Source organism: Episyrphus balteatus, chromosome 4, assembly GCF_945859705.1.
Source record: "Episyrphus balteatus chromosome 4, idEpiBalt1.1, whole genome shotgun sequence".
NCBI classification, from domain to species: Eukaryota; Metazoa; Arthropoda; class Insecta; order Diptera; family Syrphidae; genus Episyrphus; species Episyrphus balteatus.
In genome coordinates this window covers 35,890,807-35,911,625 of record NC_079137.1, presented here as the reverse complement: position 1 = coordinate 35,911,625, position 20,819 = coordinate 35,890,807, and the positions used below count along the sequence as shown (strand labels likewise).

General features: G+C 33.5%; 2 protein-coding genes and 1 non-coding gene across 3 annotated transcripts; 2 read left to right on the top strand and 1 right to left on the bottom strand.

Annotated features, from left to right (window-relative positions):
* Positions 1-1,820: 1,820 nt before the first annotated feature.
* On the top strand, positions 1,821-17,424 carry LOC129918345 (integrator complex subunit 8). Its single transcript, XM_055998819.1, has 14 exons — positions 1,821-2,013; positions 2,076-2,309; positions 2,382-2,501; positions 7,631-7,751; positions 7,804-8,263; positions 8,322-8,570; positions 10,804-11,035; positions 11,097-11,359; positions 11,422-11,667; positions 11,721-12,124; positions 12,180-12,298; positions 12,359-12,531; positions 12,587-12,757; positions 17,251-17,424. Exons 1-14 carry the CDS (start codon positions 1,899-1,901, stop codon positions 17,368-17,370), a joined length of 3,027 nt encoding a protein of 1,008 aa, XP_055854794.1. The 5' UTR covers positions 1,821-1,898; the 3' UTR covers positions 17,371-17,424.
* Trnak-cuu (transfer RNA lysine (anticodon CUU)) lies at positions 17,091-17,163 on the top strand. Its single transcript has one exon. It is a non-coding gene; the product is annotated as a tRNA-Lys (tRNA).
* On the bottom strand, positions 17,420-20,273 carry LOC129918347 (flap endonuclease 1). Its single transcript, XM_055998820.1, has 6 exons — positions 20,179-20,273; positions 20,035-20,100; positions 19,463-19,980; positions 18,069-18,287; positions 17,862-18,011; positions 17,420-17,801 (listed from the first exon to the last, which is right to left on the bottom strand). The coding sequence occupies exons 1-6, from the start codon at positions 20,258-20,260 to the stop codon at positions 17,694-17,696; spliced, it is 1,143 nt and encodes a 380-aa protein (XP_055854795.1). The 5' UTR covers positions 20,261-20,273; the 3' UTR covers positions 17,420-17,693.
* Between the last annotated feature and the right edge of the window lie 546 nt (positions 20,274-20,819).

The window sequence follows — 20,819 nt, the reverse complement described above, 5'->3', positions numbered from 1 at the left end:
TTATTGGTCCGTTGTGATACCATGATTTTGTAAGGAAATTCCTCACTAATTAAACCAGTTGGAGCTTTTAATGAAGCGGTGAAGGTTGAAGATGTCAGTATTGATTAGTTCACTAGTATCTTCTAAGAAATATTTTTCCAAGTATTTTTTACGTCTACTGGAAAGGGCAGGACATGAGCAGAGAAGATGTTGGATTGTTTCTTCTTCTTCCTCATCAAGGCAACTTCTACAGAAGTCGTTAGAGATTACGCCAAGTCTTATGGCGTGTCTACCTATGAGACAGTGTCCTGTTAAGACACCTATTACAGAGCTGATATGCAATCTACTTAGAGACAATAAATTTTTTGAACGTTTTGGATCTAGCCTAGGCCAGATCTGCTTGGTCGTTTGGCAAGTTATAATGTTTGACCATCGTATGTTTGTTGCCTCTATAGCTTCTTGCTTCAGCATGAGCTTGCACGTTGCGATTGGTATACCAATATTTGCCTTATTGGGTGAAATTGGTATTAGAGTTCCATTTCTGGCGAGTTCGTCTGCTTCACAGTTTCCCAGAATATCTCTGTGACCCGGCACCCAAAAGAGGTGATGTTAAACTGTTCTGACATCTCCATGAGAGATGATCGACAGTCGCGGGCAGTTACGGAGTTTGTGGAAACCGAAGCTAACGATTTAAGGGCGGACTGGCTATCAGAGAAGATGCGGATATCCGATGAAGATATCACGTTTTCTTTGAGCCAAGTCAATACTTCTTTAATCGCCATTATTTCCGCTTGGAACACGCTGCAGTGATTAGGGAGACGGAAGGAGAGACTAACAGTAAGTCTATCTGAGTAAACCCCGCCACCCACTCCGTCATTGGTTTTAGAACCATCTGTGTAGAAATGAGGGACGTTATAATTTTGAAAGTTCTGTTAAGGCTTGGCCACACCAGAGGGTATGCGGTAGAGGTACGGGTAGCGGTAACGATATTTGTATGAAAAAAATTCCACATCTGAACGTTGATATGTCAGTTTGAAATTTTGTTCATACAAGTACCGTTACCTCTACCCATACCGCTACCGCATACCCTCCGGTGTGGCCAAGCCTTTAAATAATTTTGTGGATCTTCGATTTTAAGCCACAGTTCATCTCGTTCTAAGGTTTCGAACATACTACTCAGACTATATTTTCTGTTCAAAAATAGTTATTCGCAACAAGCAATCTGTCTTTGTATTTTTCCTTTCTATCATAACTGTTTATTAAAGAAGTACAAGAAAAAACCAACCAATCAAATCAAAGCAATTCTGAGGAAAACAAAAGCGTACATGCATAATACACGGCACTTTTCCTCAGAATTGAAATGTCAAAAGTTTTTTTTCCGTTTTTTTTTTTTATTTTTTCTTCGACACTGACGTTTGGCTTAAAAACCCAATTGTAGTTATACTTTTTACTCACAGAAATTCACTCATTAGGTTCATACCATAACAAAACTATTTCAGAAGTATGAGCACTAGATGGTGCTACTAGCTACACTTGGTTATCCCTTTGACAATATCTTATCATAACGTAAATTTTCATACCTCAACGCCCCAAAAGAAGTACCCATAACTTCAATAAAACACGGCAAAATATGCACTTTTCCTTATTCCATACACAAAAATTTTGATGCCTACTTGATACATTTTCAAAAATCTATTATTCGATCTAGTGTAAACTGGGCATTAATAATTTCCATTTAACTTCAACGGCAACGCGAAACAAATTTTCAACCTGTCATAATGACAGCTCGACATCTGTCATTCAAATTTTGTTTAGCATTTTTTGTTTTCCTCTCCTCAACAAATTCAACAAATTTCTTTTCAGAAATACGAATTTTATTTTTAATTCAACTCAAAATATAAATAAACAAAATATAAAAAATGGATGATCCACTACGTCCAAAGGCAATTCCCCTAGCTGCAGAAACAGTTTTATGGTTTGAATTTCTCCTCGACCCTAATTTATTAACAAAACATCTTCACAAACCAAATGCCGGTATGAAAAATTAAAATCTAGACTATTTATATTTTTTTTAATAATTCAATCTTTTTTTCTAGAGCCAAGCCCAATAGAATTAATAAATCAATTTATTGCAATGTCACCTGAAATGCAACAAATTACCCAAATCGATCTCGTTGGTGATACTGCTGCAGATATTCTACGCGGTATTCCAGTTACACCAGGAACTGGGAGTATAATTCCATCAGGAGACACAATTCGATTGACCAGAAAACAATTTGCTTTAAAGATACTTACCTTGAAGGTTGCGACATTTCTTCGATGGGATTTGGGTAGGTTATGATAAGATTTAAAATATTTATCTTTTGTTATTGTTTTTATTTGGCGATGTTATTTTATTATAGATCTCTTTGAGAAACATCTAACTAATATCAGACAAGTTTCACTACTCAGAGATTTGTGTACTATTTGCTTTGGGAAGCCAGTTCCGATTCCAATTCCCTCAGATTTCAATACAACAGTCAGTAAGTTATTTCATATACACTCCTTTTCATCAGAATAGGTACCGTAGAACCGGGTGATTTTGGCCTGGCGGGTGACTTTGACATGGACACTTTTTTAAAAAATTGTTAATATATGAAGGACTTGTTTGATTTCTTACAAGTTTCTTTGTAAATTCGTATAATTTGATGAATTCAAAAGTGATCATACTAGCTTTATTTAATTAAAATTAGATAATAATTTATACTAAAATTTAGTTTTCTTAAAAATGCTAAAAAAAAAAAATCACCTGAAAATGTTGGATGGTTTGAACATGTTGAAGAAATAGGATTGCAAAATGACTTTAACTCCGATATGTGTATTGTTTTGCAAGTTGAATTACTTTTATTCTACCCTTGTAACTATTTCACAAAAATTAATTTTAATTTGTTTATAAAAAATGCCATATGGTAGGGTGACTTTGGCCGGCATATCGGGTGACTTTGGCCGGGTGGCCAAAGTCACCCTCTTAATTTTTGCACTAGACTTAGTTTTTATATATTGGTATATGATTTGTTGACAAAACTGATATTTGGCAATATAATTAAAATGTTATCAGATCATACATATCAACATTTGGTAGCTCAACCACTAGACGTAGCCTTCTTTCGGCCTCTTAAAATATTATGGATGAAGACCTTAACAGCGTATAAGATGGCAAACTCGAAAAAAAAACAGTGCCGAAAGATGTGTTTCCTAGGCTTCTAAAATAACATTTTACTTCGGCTGCATCTTAAATGTTGATATCGATGAGGTTACAGTGTCATTCCTGCGAAGAGGTGCTGGGTACAGCTTCAGAGAAAAAAGACGTTGCACAAGTCACCAAAAGTGATCTGGAGAAGAAACTTCCTATTCCAATGGTTGACCGCAGAGAGAGACTATTTTTTCCATATCCTTTGAAGGATATCAAAATTTATGCTAATTTTAATTTTTTGTTTTTTTTTTTAATCAAATAAAAACCGACAATTCTGTGCACGAAAATAAAAAAAATACCCACATGTTTTAAAAAATCTGCTCTTTCATTTGGGCTGGGTTAGAATGACGTGCTACTTGTAGTTGAACTGGAAATATAGCAAACGTCCTACCGGCCAAAGTCACCCGGAATGGAGGGTGACTTTGGCCACCCATATTTTGGCATTTATCTATAGAACTGTCGGACAGATTTCTTCAAGATTAATCATACCTATAGAATGAGCGAAGTAGGTAAATTGGTTGAAATCTTCATTAAAAAAAAAATTATTGCAGAAGTTATTCACATTTGAATTTGAAAACGTGCCAAAGTCACCCGGTTTTACGGTACACAAGCTTTTAAAAATGTTCATCAATCGTTTATCCCACTTAGTGCTGCGTAACCTTATAAGATTTTATTGTTTAGGATGTTGCAAAAAGCAACGGTGAAGATTATTTCAAAAAGGACCATAACTTTCCCATTAGCTTCCCTATAAAGTATTTTTTAGGGAAAAATTAATTTACATTTTGTACATCACAATAAGAATAGGTAGGTACACTAGGGTGGGTCAAAAAAATCGAAATTTTTTTTTTGATTTGGTACTCCGAAAAATCGATTGCTAGACCCCTCTAGAATATACACACCAAATATGAGCTCTTTATATTAATGGGAAGGTCCTCCGCTTTGCAATTTTCCATTTTTACATCAAGCTTCTACTAAAAAAAAATATTTTTTTTATTAATTGACTTTTTAGCAAATTTCTTTTCAGATTCTTGTAGGAAATTGAACGCTCTACAAAAAAGGCCTTATAAACTTTTTTCGTTTATCTAACCGTTGAATAGATATTTGAGGTAAAAAAATCGAGAAAATCTTTAAATAAATCGTTTCTTGGTCTTAATTTTGTAACAAACTGAAAAATTATAATCATCAAACGCGCAAGACATATTCTTGTTGGAAATTGACTGCTCCACAAAAAAGGTCTTGTTAACTTTTTTCATTAATCTAACCATTCTAAAGATATTAGAGGTCAAAATTAAAAAAAAATATAAAAACTTTTTATATTTAATAAAAAATTCCAATTCACTGAAACTTCTAAACGGTTAAAGCAATCAATTTGATGCCAAGGAATTTTTTGTAAAACGTTTAAGCTCCTACAAGATTACGTCTTGCTAAATTGAAAATATTAAATTTTCAGTGAACTGGAAAATTTTTAAAATATAAAATGTTTTCATAATTTTTTTAACTTTGACCTCGAATATCTTTAGAATGGTTAGATTAATGAAAAAAGTTATCAAGACCTTTTTTGTGGAGCAGTCAATTTCCAACAAGAATATGTCTTGCGCGTTTGATGATTATAATTTTTCAGTTTGTTACAAAATTAAGACCAAGAAACGATTTTTTAAAGATTTTCTCGATTTTTTTACCTCAAATATCTATTCAACGGTTAGATAAACGAAAAAAGTGTATAAGGCCTTTTTTGTAGAGCGTTCAATTTCCTACAAGAATCTGAAAAGAAATTTGCTAAAAAGTCAATTAATAAAAAAAATATTTTTTTTTAGTAGAAGCTTGATGTAAAAATGGAAAATTGCAAAGCGGAGGACCTTCCCATTAATATAAAGAGCTCATATTTGGTGTGTATATTCTAGAGGGGTCTAGCAATCGATTTTTCGGAGTACCAATTCAAAAAAAAGAATTTCGATTTTTTTGACCCACCCTAAGGTACACCCTTGTTATCTTTAATGTTTTTGTGGATTAAGGGAAAATCTATCGTTAAATCCATTACCTGGAGTTTTCTAAAAGTAATTAACAAATTAGATTAAAAATTTGAAAACTATTAGATTAATTCCATGAAAAAGTGGACACGAATTTTGAACAAATTATGCAGACTATTATTTTTCCCAATAGTAAATAACTATTTACGTATTTACAAACGGCAATTCTTAATGCAAGTTGCAAAAAAAGATTCTTTGCTATATACCCTTATTGCTGGAAATTAAATTTAGGGAGTATAATCTAAAGAAAACAAGATTAATCTAATAGTGACAATATCGCATTGCAACTACTAAAATAAATTAACATTAACGTTACACAATATTTGTTTGTAAAATTAATTTTATGAAAATGCATCCGCTGTTACCGTTTTGGTAGAATTCCACCAAATTTGGTAGATTTTAATTGTTCTGGTAGGTTGGTAGACTACAGTTCAATTTGGTAGATTTCTATCCTTTTGAACGAGAGCTCCTGAAAATGATTCAATTTTAAAGTTCAAGTGACATCCTAAAAATGTTTAGCTGAAATTCAAATTTGTTTGAATATTCCAAATTTGTATATTGAATATTTCGAGCTAACCCTGTTAAGATTTGATTTGGAGGATGATATAAGTCTAAAAAAAATTATCTCTGGTTACACCTTACACCACAAAAAGTTTTATCCAGTGCAGAAGTTGCAATCATAGATGTCTGCTTTTCAACATTTAATTTAATGTGATACTAAAACAATTTGAATACAATGGAAGCTACTTAGATTTTTTTTTAAACAGTTTGAGCTCTTGAATATAAATTAATACAAAAAAATTGTGATTCGCTTTTAACTGCATTAATTTGTATCAAATATTGAGTCCAATTAATTTTTTGTATATTTTAATATACAGCAATTGAAAATTATATCTTTGTTTTTAATAAATGTGATTTTTCTTTGAGTTGGCAGATTTTGAAATATTTCGAGGTAGAAATTTTTTTTGGAGAGCGGCAACCGTGAATGCATCTATTCTTTATTTTTGCAACAGTAAATGGCAGGTAGCATGAGTTACTTAATTAATGTTACGTGAGTTACCAAAATATTTTCAAATTTTTCCTCGAAGTATTGAACAAATTTTTAGTTTTGTCACTAATTTTAAAAGCTTGTAATTTTTTATGTATGGAATCTTCATTAAAAACAAGTTAAGATTCTTAATATCACAGAAAAACTTCATACTGCCGTACTCTTAAAACTCGTGTCCGATTTTCGTAACGTGAGTAACCAACATACTGACTTTTATTTTTTTTAAGCAAATGCTTAAAAGAAAGACAAATGTTTTACTTATTTATGAAAGTAATAGTTATGCTTCATTCATGGACAGTATTTTCGTATCAATTTATATTAAAATTGACAAAAAAATCTATTTATGTAATGGAAATTTTTGTGAATGTAACGTGAGTTACCATGGAATTGCCCATTAGTGGATTAAAATCGCTAAATTTGGGCAAAAACACAGTAATAATAAAATAAGGAATAAAGGATTCACCAGACATGGTATGGTTAAAAAAAATTAACGAAGTGTTACTGTGATCAATTCCCACTTCAGATACAAATACTCCGGGGGTAAAAAAGACATAAACATGGTAAAAAAAACTGCAAAAAACCACTCATAAACAAATAAATGCTTTCGTTTGCTACCAGTTTCGGTGGACAAACGACAAGATAAAGAGCGAAAAAAAGTTATTATTTAAAAAGCTAGGACAGTAAAATGTAAAGTAAAATGGCCAACAGTTCCAATTCTAAACCAAGAACAGAATTGTATGCGATTGAAGTTTTTGCAATCATATACCACATGGAAAGTTGAAGTGTATTTCTTGGTATTTTTGAATCAAATTACATTTTATTTTGATGTCCCTGATGAGTGAAACCATCACTTTTACGTTCTGAAAAAGTAGAAAACATTTTGAGCCGTACTTCATAGTTAAATAAAGAAGTGTTAAGGCATAGAAGAAGGTAGTCTTCTATGATGCTATTGAACTTGAATTTCAAATGTGAAAAATTCTCACCTCTACTTGTAAATGAATATTGAGGAAACTAAAAAGAAATGGCTAGCCCATACCAATAAAGTTTGTGATCGTCGATTTTAAGACAAAAATTCTTTCTAACCCACAATTTCAAAATTTAGGGAAGAGGTTCAGATAGATTGCATAAACAGGAAAATAACCACACGTTTTGAATCATTTTTTTTTTTTTTTTTTGATTCTGCTAACATCTTAAACAATGACTTGGCATCAAAAAATTATTATTGTTCCTACACTGTAAAGAAAAAACGAATACTGAGCATTTGAAAAGTTGTGTACCCATTCTTAAGAAAAAGAGTGTATGTTTGTCCTCCCCTTCAAGAATCATAGCCTTCTTTCCATTTAGCTGCAGAAGGAAATGAAAAAGCATCAAAATTTGCTTTGACAATCTACCACCGTTGGGTCCTGCGTTTGCAAATTATCAAAGATATTGCCAACAAAGCCTTACGACCACAACTTCATAATAAGTAAGTTCATATAATAAAAAAACAAACACAAAATATATAAATTATCTTTAAGCTTTGTTCCCATTGAGCCAATGCATCCTCCTTTCGGAGCCGACATTCCCACTGAAACCAGCATCGAATATCTCAAACAGCTCTGTCAATCTTCTGATCCCTTCTATGTGTGTGCCAATGACACCTTTGTTCTCATTCATCCCAACTCGGAAACCAATTCGCAAAACTTTGAGGGCATGAAGCAAATATCTCCAGCTGAATTAAGAACCCAAATCTTCTTCGATTTTGTCAATTTTTATCTATACACTAAGCAGTATCGCCATGCCCAAGAAGCTGTCATAGAGTGTCGGAAGAATCTTTTAGAAATGAAAACCGAATACAATAAAAGACCTAAGACAGAATTTATATTCTGTCATTTAGATGAAAATGAATTAGAGGGCTATTTAATGGCATGTGGAGTAAGTGATAGATTAGTATCGCTAATGGAAAAATTCAGTGCTTCTACATTGAACAACTATAAGGTAAAATTATATCATTTTATTGTGTTTCAGTATAAACAAGTACATTTTCTTTTGATAGGACATCCTTGAAATTCTAAAAGCTGATAATAAATTTCGAGAAATTCCTCTCGTTAATCGAAGAATTCTGGAATTAGACATTGAAGGAGCTATTTCGCAGGGACTTCTAAAAGAAAATCGAGAACTGGAGATGAAAGTTGCTGCTCTTAATGTCGTTCGTTGTATATTTGAAGAGGAAAATGTATTTGCCAGTGTAGATTTCTTTGAAAAATACAAGAACTTTAATAATTGCTTTGCTGCGATAGCTGATGTAAGTATACTTCACAAAAAACACATATAAAACATAAAAATTACCAATAAATCATAATCAGCTATTTTCATTTTATTCAAATATATTTTATCCATCGATGCTGCATTACCTTACTTTAAATATGTGCTTGTTTGGGGCAAAATGATAGAAAACTCTCACACCGGCTCTAGTCGATGTAGAAGGTTGGCAGACGAAACGAAATACTACTTTTGGCATTGCTCCATTATTGTTATGTTTTCATGCTTGGGCTAACTTAAATCCTGAGATAATTAACGTTCGTGGCGTTCACTACTACTCTTCAATTGACTTGTTTCATGTTCAACTGTTTTAAGACATCTGCAATTCCGTCATTTTTTTCCAAGTTTAGCCCAGTGTGCTGCTGAAGCGAAACGAAAATTTTCTTCCAAAACCAGCACAACTTAATCGTAAACGAGAATTTTGTTTCACAGTTCTCAGCTAGACCAACGAAATTCTTTACTGTGGTAAAAAATTTGGAGAGTTTTCAATCAATTGTCACTAACATTCAATTTTCCACGTCATTTTTTTTTTTTTTTAACATCATGGGTTATGAAGTAAATTTAAAATACAAATAAAGCGTTTATAAAGAGTGAAGTACGAAAAACCAACTATTTATTTGTTATTTTATAGCTTTAAGAAATAAAAACTGAATTATAATTTTCACATCCCTTGAAAATTTTTTCAATAATATTAAGACTGGTCTATTAAGGTTTGGGACAAAGTATCATATAGAAGTATGAATTTGCTCACTTTTATTAAATGTATGTAGCATTTTACATTCCACACATAAAAAAGCATTTAAAAAAAAAATGTTTAATAATATAAATAGCACGGTTGCTCAAACGTTCCTGTACCTAATTTTGCTTTGAAACCGGTTACGAGAAAGTAAGAAGTCAAAAAAACGGTAAACATGAGAGCGACCAACAAATGAGCGAATGGACGAACAAATGAAGTTTTAATGTATTTCTAAAGTAAATTTTTTAATAAAAACTCTATTAAACAGTAGCAAAGCAAAGTAACTAAAGTTCAAATTTTTCAACAAAAAAGATTACATTTTAATATCTAAAATAAGAAAAATATGAAAAACAAATTGGTCGTTACGAATTAAAGTTTGTTCGTACGTTATTGGTTTTCTCACATTTTTCTTATTTCAGAAATTGAAATGTTATAATTTTCTTTGAAAAAATTAAATAGTAGTTAGCTTACTTCAGTTTAACACAGTTTTTGTTAAGAAAAATACATTAAATTTCATTTGTTCGTTCATTCGCTCATTCGTTGTTTGCTCTCATGTAAACAGTGCTTAAAGGTTCGAAAATTTATTTTCATTATTTCAAACATGCATTATTAAAATCTTTAGATCCGTTTTTGACAAAAATATACTATTTACCTACAACATACGCGTAATTATCCTTAAGCATTAAGCACACCTATCTGGTGTGAGCTGGCCAGTTGTCGCTTCCTGGGTCCTAAAAGCTAAACGTTTTTTGACCTCATCACTTGATAGCTGCTGCTGAAAAAGTTGAACATTCGAAACTTGCCCAGCTGCTGATAAATACGTTCAATTTGTGACACATTTACAACTTTTTGAAGACGATGTCGCTAGTGTTAAAGGTTTTTTTATACTCCGTGTGCTTATTACCTTTACAAGTTTATAGGAGCTTATGAAGTCCTTCATGTTTTTTTTTTACGAAGATTGTCATGACCTCGACAAATGGGTCATATGGATAAAAAAATAGTAAATGCTTTTACTTGAAGAATTGTAAAGTTTGAAATGAAACCAATGCAATTCCCAAATATTTGGACAGAAGAGCGCGAGTAGATCTAGTAGTAAATGTACTAGCGTTTACCATTTGAAAAAGAACAGGACTGGTGCTGTGTTTTGTCCAAGGCGGTATATTTAACGAGGAGATTTTTTCGGATGTTTTTGCTTCTTATTTGACCAAACTGTGTGGGCTACTTTTCGATCACAATGTTTGATGTCGTCATCACAAGATGCTTTTATATTTAGTTTTTTGCAATTGGGAAGCACTGTTCTATTTAAATAAATGTCCGGAATAGGTCCGTGTTGATTTATAAAGCATTACCCTTTAAAAATTCACACATTTGATGATATTTATGTACATATATTAAGTAATCTTGATGTCAAAAGTTATTAAATACAAGGTTATTTTGAATAAACTAGTCACAATAAAACGTTCAAAATGTTTATTTTTAGGGAATTTTTGATGTCCTAAATCACTGTTCCCTAAGGGATCGTAATAAAGTGAAAGAATTTCTAGTTGATTGCATTTTAAAACATTCAAATGGAAAACAATTGCTTCAAATAATCGAGGTTATTGGGTTGTTCTCGAGTCTAGAACTTGAAGACCTAAAAAGACAAATAACCGAAGAAGAAATCTTTGTACCAACGTTGGCAATACAAACTGATTGGAAGATAACAGCAAGGAGTAAGTAGAATTAATTCAATTTATTATTCTTTATTAATATTTTATTTTGCTTAATTTTAAGATCGCATCGATCCATCTGCTGTAGATCGTATTGAAGTTGGTTCATTAGAAAGACAATTGATTTCATGTTCAAATGCCAATGCTGTTCGAAAGCTTTTGGTTAAACTTGCTGCTACAAATCCAACAAAGCCACTATTTACTGTAAATCCTAGCTGGCAAATACCAACTCCAATTAATTCCCTCCTTATGTCGATGCCCAGAGGATTTCTTCAAGATTTTGCTTATGTTCTTCTTGGAAAGGCTAGAGAAATGGCTGCAAAGAATGTAAGTTGGTCTAATTTTGTTATTATAGACTATTAATGAAATAATTAATTTTTCTTTAACAGGACTATGTGGGGGCTGTCTCCATGTTGAGTGTTCTTAAATCAGAAACTCAACGTCAGGAACTCTCCAATACGTCATCTGTCGCAAAGCTAGGCAAACTTGTGAATTGGGAAATCCTTCTGATACAAATTTGTCAGTGTCTCGAAGAGTGGAATAAAAAGACTCTTGATTTGCAATCACTTGGAAATCGGTGCAAACAGTGTTTGAGTTCTCTGCAGAGTGGTGACAATATTATACCAAGAATAGAGGTTTTTATTAAATAACCACTTTTTTACTCATCAATTCAATATCTATTTTATAGATCATTGACCATTGCACCATTATGCTGCTTAATCTTAGTGAATGGTCGACCCTGATGTTTTTAGACAAAAGACTGCCTCAGCTTGAGTTGTCTCTAGCATTTGCCACCACCTTCCTAGACATGGAAAAAATGAAAGGAACAAAAAAAGCATGTCGAGATGCATGGGATATTGTATTGCCAATGTTTAGTAATCAGACCAAAAGAGGAGGTGGTGGCAATTCTAGAAACTCACCCAGTTTAGCAGTTAATTCAGGATTGACACCTTTCTTGAAACGAATTCGTGATCAAGGGTTATTTTCTTTGGTTATTTCACTTCTTGGTAAAATTCACAACATTCTTAAGGATGATGCTAACTATGAACTGAATGGGGAATACATTCAATTGTGGCCAACAAGTATAAGCAAGTAGGTTATCCTCAAGTGATTATTCAGATTTTTGTATTGTATTTCTCTCTTGCAGTCCCTTAGGTTATAGTATTCGTTCAGTATCGGAAACACTCAATTGGCTCCTTAAAGAAGCCCTTAAATATTATCCACAGGCAATTACGTGGCTAAAGATGAAAGGTGATGTTGAATTAGGTAATTATTAATGTCTTTAATCGTATAGTTCCGAATTTTTGCAAAATTTTCTTCTTAAAGCAATTGGTAATAACGAGGCAGCAATGAGATGCTATGTAAATGCCTTAATCACTGGAACTGAATATTGTACAATCCCTCTGCAAAGAATGATTGCCGATGATTTTGTGATAAGAAAAATGATTAGATGTTGTTCGAATTTGGGATGTTATATGCAAGCTGCTGTTTTGTGTCAGGTATTTATAATTTATTGTTTGTATTCTTGAACAGTAATTCAGTATTGAATTTTAGTTCCTTGATGAAATCGATTATAGTTTGGCTTTTAAGAATCTTACTGAGAAGTCTTCGAACTTTACCGATGCTATGGATGCGTATTACGGATGCATATGGGATACAACGCTTTTGGAGTTTATTGTTAATTTACATGCTAAAAAGGGTGAAAATACAAGAAAACTTGAAGCGGTAAGTTATTATATTAAAAAGCTATGAAGGTTCATTTTTAAATAGAAAATGACTTCAGCGATTTTCTTTGTTTTAAGTGATTCCCTCGAGGAGAAATTGACATTTTTTTTACGACCAAAACTTCTTCTTCTTCCTTTTTCTCGGCGCTGTTATGATCTCGATGTCGAGGGGATCATAACCTTCCCACGTTACTGCTTCACACTAGTGATCCGCCTGTGGGGTTCGCCGGGTTGACCTCAGAAATCGGCGGCAAGCCTCCCGGTTTTGTATTGTTCCGTTTCTGAGGCCAACTGAATGCTGGTGTTTTTGCATTTGCTTGTACCAGGAGTTTTTAGGCCTACCTTTCTTTTTATTTCGTGTTGGAACGTTATATGATATTGCTTTTTTGACGGGGTTCTCAGGATCTCTCCTTTGAACATGGCAATACCAACTGAGTCGGTCGTGTTCAATTTTTTGGGAGATGGTATTTTTAACATGAAGGCTTCCTCGGATCTTTGTACTTCTAATTCTATCAAGCTTTGTTACTCCTGCTGTCATGCGAAGCATCTTCATCTCAGCTGCCGTTAACTTACTCTCATACTTTTTGTACATTGTCCAACATTGTGAACCGTATGTGAGTGCTGGACGCACAACTGCGGTGTAGAGCCTTCCTTTCAGCTTAGGGGGCATTTTTCGATCACAGTAGATAGCAGAATTTTCCCGCCACTTCATCCACCCTACGCTTACGCGATGATTGATATCGTCATCACAAGTACCTTCGTTATTTATCATAGACCCCAGATATTTAAACTTTTCACACTTGGGAAGCATAACACCATTCAAATAAATGTCAGGAATAGGCCTGTGTGGATCAGAAAATGGGCAGCAAAGGTATTCTGTCTTTTTCGCGCTTATGCGGTACCCACTACCTTCTAGAACATCCACCCATACATCAAGTGCTCGTTGCAGGGATATCGGGTCTTCACTTATGATGGCTCCATCGTCAGCAAAGAATAACTGATGCACTTTTGGGTCCGTCACTTTGCCTTCGAGCAGGTAATCAAGAACGGTAATAAAGAGCAGAGGACTCAAGACGCTTCCCTGGTGTACACCTACTGTGATTTCGAATTCTTCGGTGACTCCAGCTGCACATCTTACTTTAGTAACTGCTCCATCATACATGTCCATAATTATCCGCACATAGGTTTCCGGAACTCCTCGTTGTCTGAGGGCCACCCATATCAGATCTCGTGGTTGTCGATCGAATGCTTTTTCAAAATCAACCAATACCACATGCAAATCCTCCAAGGAATCTCGATGTTTTTCCATAATGATTCTGATACTCTGGATTGCATCTGTGGTTGATTTACCCGCACTGGTCATCAGATAGCCTTATTATTTTTCGCAGTCGGCTACCCAAGACTCGCTCAACGATCTTCATGGTGTGTGACATCAGCTTAATCGAACGGCAATTATCACAGCTTCGAGTATCACCCTTCCCTTTGTATATTGGAAGAAGATAACTTTCCCTCCATTGATTAGGCATTCGATCACCTCGTATAAGCTTGGAAACAAGAACCATGAGCCATCTAGACCCGATGTCTCCCATCTTTTTCCAAAACTCTGAGGGTATTTCGTCTGGCCCAACAGCTTTTCCCTTTTTGGAGTATTTTACAGCCTCACTAACTTCTTCGACTGTGACATCGGATACTTCGCTTAAGTTAGGTGAAGCTATTGGAAAGTGTAGCCTTGGAAATTGTTCATTTAGAAGTTCGTCACAATACTGTCGCCACCTGTGGAGGATTTCTTCGTTTTCCACAAGTAGTTGGCCTTGAGCATTGTTAATAAACTTTGGCGAACCAGCAGTCGGGGAAGAAATTTCATCTAGCTCCCGATACAGGTCTTCCGTATTCTTGGCTTGAATTAGGGCACATATCTTCTTCGCTTCTTTCTTGCAGTTTCTGTATTCCACTTCTAGGCGTGACTTTTGCTCTGTATTATTAGAGGGGCACTTCGACCAAGCTTTGAAAGCCATTTTCTTTTTACTTACAACTGCTTTAGCTTCATCATTCCACCACCATGTTTCTTTGCCTTGTTGGTTGTGTCCTTTTGAAACCCCTAACAGTGTTTTGGCTTTTTCTATGCAAGTTCGCTGTAGGAGGTCCCACATACTTTGTGCTGTACTCTCTTCATTTCGAAATATATTGGTGTTGTTATACAGATAGTTTTGCATATTCGAAATAAAAGCTTCGCCTTTTTCCTTATCCAGATTATACCATTTGATCTTCCCAAAAGTCTTTGTCTTTTTGTTGTCGTTCACTGTCTCCATAAAAAATTCTGTCAGTAGGAGACGGTGTTGGTGGGCGATCGCTTCTCGCAGTATCACTTTACAATCCTTGACCCGAGGTTTCATGAAACTAGATACCAAATGGTAATCAATCTGAGTCTCATTTCCACCACTGCTGTAAGTGACCAGGTGTCGGCTTTGTTTGATGAACATGGTATTAAGTACGATAAGACCATATGTTTTGCACGAGCTCAGGATGTCTTCACCAGGAGAGTTCCTGATGCCGTATCCGAGGCCTCCATGGCAATCTTCATAGTCTTCGTTTGTTTTCCCGACATGTCCATTTAAATCTCCGCCCACGAACAAAAACTCTTCCTTTGGGATGTCCTTAAGTAGGTTGTGAAAATCTAGCCAAAATGCATCTTTTTCCACCTGCTCACATCCAATGTGGGGAGCATATGCAGTGACAATATTCAACAACTTTCCTTTAATCACCAATTTAAGGGACATCAAACGGTCACTGGATTTCGAAATGGACAATATGCTGCCTAAGAGGTCTTTTGCAAGGATGATTCCGATTCCGTTCTTACCCTTTTCCGTTCCATAGTAGAACATCTTGTAATTTTTTGTCCTTGTATCCAAGAAACGGGCCCTATTTCCCGTGTTACGCCATTTCGTTTCTTGGACACACAAGATGTCTACTCGCCTTCTTATCATCATCTCTTCCAGCTCGAAGCTTCGACCTGTCATACTCCCAACGTTCCAACTCGCAACTCTCAGATTTTGTATAATCTGTGGCATTACTTTGCTAGCCCCCGGAATCCGTCTAGCTCTGACCCGAGCATTGCTACTCGGTCCAGGATCAGTACCATTAGTAATGGTAGTGCCTGGCGGGGTAGTGTCATTTCTTTGGACGAGTACTTCCATAATGCTTCAGTTCACAAAATCTTGCGAAACGTTGTTGTTGTTGTTTTGTTTCGACGCGTGCATACTCCAGTTTTGTATTTGATCTCTCTTTAACAGCACCGGTGATCTCCAGTCGTGCCAACCCAGGGACTGGCATGCACACTTTTGGGAAAGTTTACAGGTGTTAAGTGTCGCTAGGTTCACCTTGGTGTTTGTGACTTAGATAAATTTGCTCCTTTAGTCGCCTTTTACGACAAGCGGGGAGGCGCTGCAGGAATATTCTAACCCGTCCCTGCACAGGGTTTTTTACGACCAAAACTAAAATAAAAAAAATATAAAATAAAATAAAAGTTATTTTTTTTTTTTCAAAAACGGCTCTAACGATTTTGATTAATTTTTTGTATTTTTTTTTTTTTTTTTTTTTTTTTTTTGTATTACACACAATAGCAAACTTTTGAAATAAAAAAAATATTTTTTGTACTGTTATTAACGCTACCTGCCCTAGAACGGTTTTTTGATCTATGAATATCCGATTTCAGCCAAAATTTTTATTCAGAAACTTGAAAGTTAACAATTATAATTTTTTTTTTAATTTTGAAAAAAACACGTTTTTGGATTTATAAGAAATTTTTCATTTTTTTTTTTATTTTTGAAAACGGGTTGATGAATTTCATCAACATTTCAAAAATGGCATACCATTTTTTTTTTGAAAAAAATTAGAAAATATGTAGGTATACAGCATATACATTTATGCATAACGTAATTTGTGTATAAAAAAATATTTAAAAAAAAAAAAAAAAAACAAAATACTCTTTTTTATACTTGATTATACTTATGAAATTCCTTAAAAATATCAAATTTTAAATTTTATTCAATAAAAAGCTTTAACATTAGAGTTACTTTTACGATAAGAGCAAGTTACGTGCGAGCCCAGTCGTGAATTTTATTTTTTAATCAGTTCAGTCTTCCAAAAGCTAAAAATATTACCAAAAGAAAAATGAAAAAATTAAAAGTACCACAGGGTATCACGTACTTGCTCTTAGTTTAATGAATTTGAAAAAAAAGATAAAATTCGTTCTCCATAAAAAAAAACAACAACATTTTGTGCTTCAATTTTATTAATTTAACCAAGTAAGTATTTAGACAGATGTTGCAATAAGTGCCCGGCTAGCTCAGTCGGTAGAGCATGAGACTCTTAATCTCAGGGTCGTGGGTTCGAGCCCCACGTTGGGCGAATAAATTTTTTTTATTTTTCTTCTTTTTTTATATTATTGAATATTGATATAAGTTTTAATTATGTTATTTTGAATATCATTTTCAGATAGCTGTAATGAGTACCCTAGAACTTAATGCCAACAACAATGATGAAATAAAAAGAGAAGCAGCTGCAATAAGAAAATCAAAATTCCTGCGAGCACTTGCAAAGCAGTATTTACTTTAAATAATTTGTTTCGTATGTGACGTGTTTTTGTAAGAAATAAACAATCAAATATAATATTGAGTTAATTTATTTCTATTTCTTTGAGTCGCCCGTCAAACAAACAGGAATAAAAAAAAACATTTTATTTTGGTTTGTAGTTGTATTCTTAAAAAGGTTATAACAAAAAAAAAAAAAGATGATTTCTTGACTTATAATGGATTTCTTATGATTAGGAAATAAACTCGAAAAATAAAAATCTAGAATATACAAAATAAAGAACGATTACTCCTTGTTATTTAATTTTTCCAGATTGGGATTCCGAGACTATATGTTAAATGCAAAATTTACTTTGGTTTTCTTCCTCGTGGAGTTGATGTTTTGGCTTTCTTAGCAGAACCCTTTTTTATATCTTCAGCCTTACGTTTTGGTGTGGTCATTGTAGATGGAAGAACCTAAACATAAAACATTAAAATGTATCAAAGTTATTTAAAATTTATATTTGGTATCCTTACCTTAAAGAAACTATCCAACCTCCCTTGAGTAGATGTATTCTTTGATTTAAGAATCTTTTTTGCTCCTCCTCGTACACGATCCTCACTAAACTGTCGATCACCACACATGAACTTAACCAAACCTTCTTCATCAGGATCTGTCCATTTGAGCTAGAAGATAAATAAAAATTTTAACAACATTTTTACTAAATCTTTCTTTAATCTTACATCAATCTCATCTGGATTTGTGACATCTGGAGTAACAAACAACTGTCTGGCAACCTCATAGTTCCAATCTTCTGGAATTGTGTACTTTTTTCTATCAATGTTCTCCAAAATAGTCTCGATATCTCTATAAGTGTTAATCATCTCAATAGCACGTTTTGGTCCAACACCTTTAATACTGTCACAGTAATCACACCCAAGGAGGATACAAAGATCTATAAACTGTTGGAAACAAATCAAATTATCATTACTTTTTTGTTCAAAAATTTATTTTTTACTAAATGGAGGGTGCTGATTCCGAAAACAAAACTAGTTATTTTTCATAGCAGCTCTAGTTTTTTAAATTAGATATTCATACATGAAAAGACATGCAAATTCATACAATTTTTTTTTTGTTCATTTTTTTTTATTTAAAATTTTTTGTTTGTATTTTTATTATATGTAATAAAAATTTCGTTTTCGATTGGACTTCAGAAGCATTCTGAAACCATTTTATTGACATGAAAATGACAGCTAGAACTTTAAAAATTGTACACAAACACAAAAAAAGCAGAATAAGTAGAAGCGATTCCAACCGTTTTATTGGATTTCAGAATGAGTGAAACCAATCGGAAACGAAATTTCTGAACCGAAATAAATTTTTTCAGCAAAACTTTTAAAACACTTGTGATAATAAAAACTTAAAAAGAAACTCTAAAACAATAGAGCTCCTAGAAAAGAACCAGTTTGATTTTTAGGATTAGTGAACACAAGGTTCGATAGTAAATTTTCTGGAAAATGTTAACAAAAAGTTAAAATTTACATAAAATTAATACGAAATTACCCCCAAAATGTGGAAAACTAAAATATTTCAAAAAATAGAGCTCTAGAGATAAATGGATGTGATTTTTAGGCTCATTGATTTTGTTCACTAGAAGTCGAACAACTTGGGGATTTTTATCTACAGGCTTTTCTGTTTAATTTAATTTATATAAATATCCTAGGGATATTTTTTAAACTGAAAGTTGACCAACTTTTCTTTTACAAACTCGAGAGCTGAGAAAACAATAGTGAATAAAATCATTTCTCAGCTTCTGTTTTAACTCTCGAGTTGAAATTAACTCTCAAGTTCGTCAACTTGAGAGTTTGCTTCAAGTTGAGCAATAGTGAACAAAATGGCAATAAGTTTAATATACATTTTTCTGGAAAATTTTTATAAGCTCTCAAAATAAGGGAAACTTAAAAATTAATACGAACTTTCCCCCAAATATGAAAAAATATTTCAAAAACTAGAGCTGCTAGAAAAAAACCAATATGATTTTTGAGCTTACTGAACCCAAAATCTATGAAATTTGATAGACCTAAATCTTTCTGGGAGATTTAAAAAAGTCGAAACTGATTGACCAGTGTATCTTTACCTCTTTAGAAGACAATTCAAATCCTTTGAGAATCTTTTCATAATGATACTCTTTTACTGGCATTTTTCTTGCTTCACTGAAGGTTAAATGCCTCAACATTATAGTTGACCCAAAGGTCAGGGCATCCATATCTTCTGTAGCAGTAGCATAAACTTTTCCAGCTTTAACTAAAGCTGCACACTGAGCTTCTGCTTCACATGGTGCTTCAACATATGGAACACCCATCAGTTTCAAGAGCTCTTTTGCTTCGGCAGCATGTTCTTTAGTTACACGAACTAATCTACGATTGAATTTATCCATATCAGCTTCATCACCAGCTTCGGTAGCTTTATCAAGAGCTTTTTGAGCTTCTTCACGTCTTTCGGCACGTTTTGCCAGCTCCCCGGATTTTAAATCTGGTGGTTTGCCATCGAACACATAGACTGGCTTAATACCGTTTTCAAGTAGTCGGATGGTTCTGTAGAACATTCCCATTAAATGAGAAGTTGTTTCACCATCGACTGTGGTCAACTGGGCACCTATAAAAAATGTTGTCATAAACTTGTCTCAGGTTGATAGTTGCATTTTCCTACCTTCACTTCGCACAGCGATTAGAAATTGATACAAGCACATAGAAGCATCAATGGCGATTTTGCGACCTGTTTTAAATCATCATTAATTTATGTTTATCTTAACTTTTATTTATAATTGAACTATTTCTATTTATATAAACATACCAAAGAAATTTTTTATTTCTCCTTCTTTAATTGCGAATGGTGCAATGTCAGCGATAAGTTTTGATAAGCCTAGAATTCCCATAGTAGTGTTTATTATTCAAATTATTATTAAACAAATAACTAATAAAATAAACAAATTTATAAACAAATTAACACGTTTTAATGGAATAAAATAAACCGCCAATATCTGAAGAAAGATGCTTTTAAAAATTCTGTTCGAATTTTGACATTTCAAGTTGACAAATGAGAATTCGCATTCGAAATTCGCTAAGAAAAAATCCTTGAGGGAACAAATTTTGGCACAGCAATAAAATTCCCAATAATTAAACCCTCATTTACACTCGACGATTAATGCAGCACCGATTTTTGTTTGAACGAATTTAAAGGCTTGGCCACACCGAAAAATATATGCGGTAGCGGTACGGGTAATTGTATGAAATAGCCCTGTTCTATTTGGAATTTCGCTCATCTGTCAGTACCAAAAGAACAAAAGAAAATAGAAAAAAATATCTCCTAAACTGGGTGAAGATCAAAACAAACCAAATTTTTCAAGGACGCGCGCAATTTTAAAGAACTGTTGTTTGTGAAAAAAAAACTCATACAAATCGATTTCAAGTGTTTTTTTGGTAGTAACGTTCTAC